Source organism: Malus sylvestris, chromosome 5 (assembly GCF_916048215.2).
Source record: "Malus sylvestris chromosome 5, drMalSylv7.2, whole genome shotgun sequence".
NCBI classification, from domain to species: Eukaryota; Viridiplantae; Streptophyta; class Magnoliopsida; order Rosales; family Rosaceae; genus Malus; species Malus sylvestris.
This window is the reverse complement of record NC_062264.1, coordinates 18,753,051-18,757,705: the sequence shown is the minus strand read 5'-3', so window position 1 is coordinate 18,757,705 and position 4,655 is coordinate 18,753,051. Positions and strand designations below refer to the sequence as shown.

At 43.0% G+C, this 4,655-nt stretch overlaps 1 protein-coding gene across 1 annotated transcript; it reads right to left on the bottom strand.

The window, feature by feature from the left end:
• Positions 1 to 336: 336 nt before the first annotated feature.
• Positions 337 to 2,641, bottom strand: LOC126622606 (uncharacterized). The gene is made up of 6 exons (XM_050291376.1): positions 2,481 to 2,641; positions 2,115 to 2,253; positions 1,732 to 1,870; positions 1,486 to 1,589; positions 1,297 to 1,406; positions 337 to 1,214 (listed from the first exon to the last, which is right to left on the bottom strand). The coding sequence occupies exons 1-6, from the start codon at positions 2,639 to 2,641 to the stop codon at positions 737 to 739; spliced, it is 1,131 nt and encodes a 376-aa protein (XP_050147333.1). The 3' UTR covers positions 337 to 736.
• Positions 2,642 to 4,655: the final 2,014 nt, after the last annotated feature.

Genomic DNA, 4,655 nt, shown 5'->3' with positions numbered 1-4,655 from the left:
GCTTTTATAATCCTAGTATTGGGATTTTCCAGTGCTTAGGAGATGATGAGAACGGCTGCCCGACTGAGGTGACGGCCCAAAAGCTTTTGGAGCAAGGATTGTTCCTCACCATGGAAGAATGAGATAGACCCCATATTGTCCCAAGTCCCCAACACCAGTAGTGTCAGAATAAAGAAGAAATGACCAAGTGGTTGCAGTCAGGTCCTTAATCAAGAGGCTGTTGGTGTATGGAAGAGAAAGAAAGCAAGAATTGAGATAAGTGAAGATCAAGAAGAAGTACATTTCATTTCATGTAAAAAGGATTACAAGAGATCCTAGCCTAATAACTTTGCATCCTCGGCCAGGGCAGCTATTCTAGAAAAGTAAGTTATCATAATAATAAAACTTCTGCCTGGTTCTCTAAGATACATGTTACTATTGGTGAGTTGGTTCTTTGAGTTCTCCACTTCTTGAGAGATTTTCTCCATGTCCTCTACTTTCTCGAAAAGATGATTGGTTAGGTTCATCTTCTCGGCCTTGAGTGAAGAAAGTTGCTCTTCCAATCTTTGAATCTCAGCGTCAACCATTGTGATCCTATCTTCCATTACTAATCCTTCCTCCACTAATTGTTGGAGTGTGGCTGATGTCTTCTTACGTTTTTCTTGGAAACATTTAACTCTATTAGATGCCCGTTCCACATTTTAATGTTGATCCCTCAGGGCCCTATATTCTTAAAGAAACTGAGAAATGACTCATATTAAGCCTTTGACAGTAACTGAGCATTGTAGAGTTTGGTGAGAGCCTTCTCAGCATCATGAAAAATCTTAAGATTAAAGGAAGCAGTGAAGTCCTTTTTCATCCAATTCTTGAAGATTCGATGAGCATTTTGAAGAAGAATAAGACATATGGATGAAGGTGAAGGAGATTGCAGCTTAGTCTTGATCTGCCTGAACTTCTTGACCAGCTCGGGCAAAAACGTTGTTGAAAGAGTAGATGACAGAGGTGGAGGCATTTCTCCAACACCTTCAGCAGTAGCAGAAGGGGCAGTTTCAGTTGGCAGACAAGGAAGGATCTTTGGAGTAGAAGCAGAAATGGAAGTGGTAGCAGCAATTTTGACCTTCTTCTTAGGCCTAAGGATAGGGATCCCTGTGACCCTAGAAGCTAGAGGAGGCCAAGGAAGTTCTTTTTTGTGCACCAGGCGTGGAAGAGATTGGCCTGAATCCTCTCCAGGGGCCCTGTTGCAAACCAAGAAAAACAAAGTTAGGAAAATGACTACAATTCAGAATAAAAAAAGGTAAGATGAGGTAAGTAATATACTTGAATGGAGCCCGAGGCCTTGCAATAAGGGGTAGTGACTCCTGGTTGCTGGGGGGACCACTCCCATTGACTGGAGAATGAGGAATTGTGCCCGAGCTCTCACCAAAAGCCTATAAATATCAAAGATAAAGAGTAAATGTCAGTAACTAAGTTATGGAAACAAAGATAAAAGTGAAGGTACTTCTATACCTGAGTAGAGACTTTAGTAGAATGAGGAAGCTCCTTTGTAATGGTTGCGGGATAAGGAGAAACCCGTGGGCTAATTACTTCTGAGACCACGAAGATCTCAGCGACTATGGGCTCCCCAAAGGTTCATGATACTGGTTGGAACTCCTGCGTAGAGGATGGCTAGGAGAAACAAAATAAAAAATAAGTATAAATAAAAATGGGTGGTTAAAACAGAAAGATTCAGATTATAAGTACTCACCGGATTACTGTTCTCTTCCACAAAGGGCAACATTTCCCTAGTGGACGGGTCAAATTGAGAAGTAGGAGCCACCACTAAGGGATGAGAGGTTGAAGGAATAGAATAAGAACCATGCTCTACCTGAGAAGCAGACTCTCCAACCTTAGCCTACAAAAGGGAAAGACAATTGTTAAAGCTCCAAGATTGGTAAAGATACAAGTTTAAAGAATGAAAAAGAGATATACCTTTGAAGACTTAGCCCGATGAGGGGAATTTTGTACTATTCAGGTTTGAGGTGAAGAGGCCTTAAGCAGAGAGATCCTTTCTTCCCTTATGGCCTATTTCAAGTATCCGGGCAAAAAATTAAGAAAATGAAGAGGTTAAGGGAATAATCTTGAGAAGCAGGCCATACCTCTAGTGTTTCAAGGGTGGAATCTTGCAGATCCTTGGCCTTTTGATACATCTCGGCCCCCAATGGATCCTCCCTTGAACAACGGTAGGCTTCTTGGTTACTTGAGGCCCTAGATTCGAGGAAATTGAAGTCATTAGCTCTTAAACACAAAATGCAAGTAAGAAGGAAAGGTTGAAACAAAATTCACTTACTAGAAGCCTTCTGTTTCTTCCTACCCAAGCCCGCCTCAACTACAGAAGCGGATGATTTGGAGGATTTTGTAGGCTATGCCTTTGTTCTCTTCTTGGTAAGGGTTACCTGCAGACCAAGGATGAAGAGTTGAGCTTGAGGTCACTTTTCGTATTCAGACTCAGAAGTTTCTACTACTGTTGCCCGAGTCCGACGCGTTGCCCGAGACTCCACTGCATGTTCTGCTTCACCCACAGAGTCTCCAAGTAACTCGGAGACATCCCCACCTGCTCCAGCACCTTGTCTTTCTGCTTCATCTGCAACTTCTTGAAGAACAAAGGCATCCCCAGCCTCTTCATCTTACCCAACATCCATCTTGGCGAGGTTGCTTTGAGCGGCAAGTGTAGGGAAACTAAGAAAAGTATTAGAAGAAGGCATATTCATAAAATTTCATGAAATTACAAGTTAAAGAAGTAAGAGGTATCTATCAGAAGAAGTTGGTTCTTCTGATGAATCATTTCCTTCCAACTTTCAAGCTTACTTGGCTTAGGATAAGACTTGATGGAGAGATGCTTGAAAAGGTGGTCATATGCTTCGCGTAAGTCTCATTCATACTTCTTGGTCCACCTTACTTCCCACCAAGAAACGAAGCTTGAATTACATTCGAAATTGAGGGCCATAAGTTTTCTAGCAACCTTGCTCATGACCTTAAGGCTGCGTCGGGCAACTCGGAAAGTGACTCCTAGAGGAGAGTGGAGACGGTAAGAGGTGCCACATTGAACAGAGTCAAAGAAGGGGATTGGAATAGCTTGTCTGAAGCCCAGCTGTCTAATACAGAAGTTTGGATGATAAACTTTTAGCCCGCGCTCGTAGCGGTCGTTCCTCACACCCCAAGCTAGGTCCTTCGATTGGATGCAACTGATAAATTTCTCTCTACAGAAGGGGCTGGTGTCTTTTCCAAATGTGTCTTGAAAGGCTTAGGCAGAAAACTAAAGATACCTCATAAAAACTGAAGCTCCTCACTTCAAGTCCGCCCAAGTCGTGCAGACTCTGAAGAAATAGAGACAAGTGAATGTAGAGTGATTGGTTGGAGAACCTTCAGCTAGAATTTGAGCAGGAGCAACACCTTCGGGAAATTCAAGGTTGGGAACCCGAAGCTCGGGGAAATGCCATTGAAGCCAAAGCTAAATCATCCAAGTAGGACCATTAAGGTTAGTTTCAAATGGTTATCCCTTAGTAATCTCATATAGGAGATGATAGAGATGAGCAAGAAGGAAGGGGCCCGTTGCCATATCATCGAAATTATGTAGAGCTTCCACTAGAGGGGTCCACTCGACTTTTACTCCTTTGGACTTGTTAGGGAAAATAGGCTTGTTGAGTTAGTATAGTAGAAAATACATATGCTCCTGATCTCTGTTCACGTTGGAGGATGATGGGTCAAATTCCTTTTTTCACAAACGGGAAAAAACCCATGAATGAGGTCTCATAACTCTTGAAAGTCACAAAGTTATACTCCAATTGAATTATGAGACCAAAGCTGCCTGAGCTCTTAGCGGTCGGGCGAGAAGGAAGCGCCCAGTCGTGAGTGACGTTTATAACCCTGCCCGAGGACCTAAGCCCGTATACCTGGGCCATATCCAGGATAGTCGGGGACATTAGACCCATCCCGAAGTCAAAAGTGTTGGTGCCCGAGTTCTAGAAGATAAGGGCTGTAGTGAGAAGTTCGGGCTTAACAATCATAGTCGACTTGGACAACATTATCAGCTCATAGATACCATTGTTCATCCATTTTTGCTTAAAGGTTGGCTCGAGCTCATTTATCCATTGTGTCCATCCTTCATCCTTCATCAGAGGGAACTTACGACGATGGTTTAACCATTTGGATGAGAAGATGTCTGACCCGGCTAAAAATGGGTTCGAGGTGAACCATTTCTCCTTAGGCATGTTGTTTTCAACGACAATTGGGACTGGAGAGATCCATGTAGGTCCAAGGTGTGCAGTCCTCCCTCCTCGAATAATAGTTCAGTGTGCAGGCCTGCCTAAGGGCGATGCAGACCATTGAGTAAATGGCGCATGGTGGAAAGGACCTCACCAAATTCGCATGAAAATTGAGTTCGAGCAACTTTGGGTGCCATTGGATGATTTTGAGGAGAAGGTGGGAAGAAAATCAGAATTATGGGGCAAAAACTGAAGAACTAGAGAAGTTTCTAGAAAGTCTGAAGGCTCTAAGAATTCTGAGAAGTTCTGGGAATTCAAAGGTTTGAAGTTGCTAAGGTATTTAGCCAAAGGGTCTAAGTGAGAATTATATAGTGAGCAGTTAATCAACGATGGAATTTGTGGGTTAGTGCGAAGGTTTAGTTCACAACAACTGTT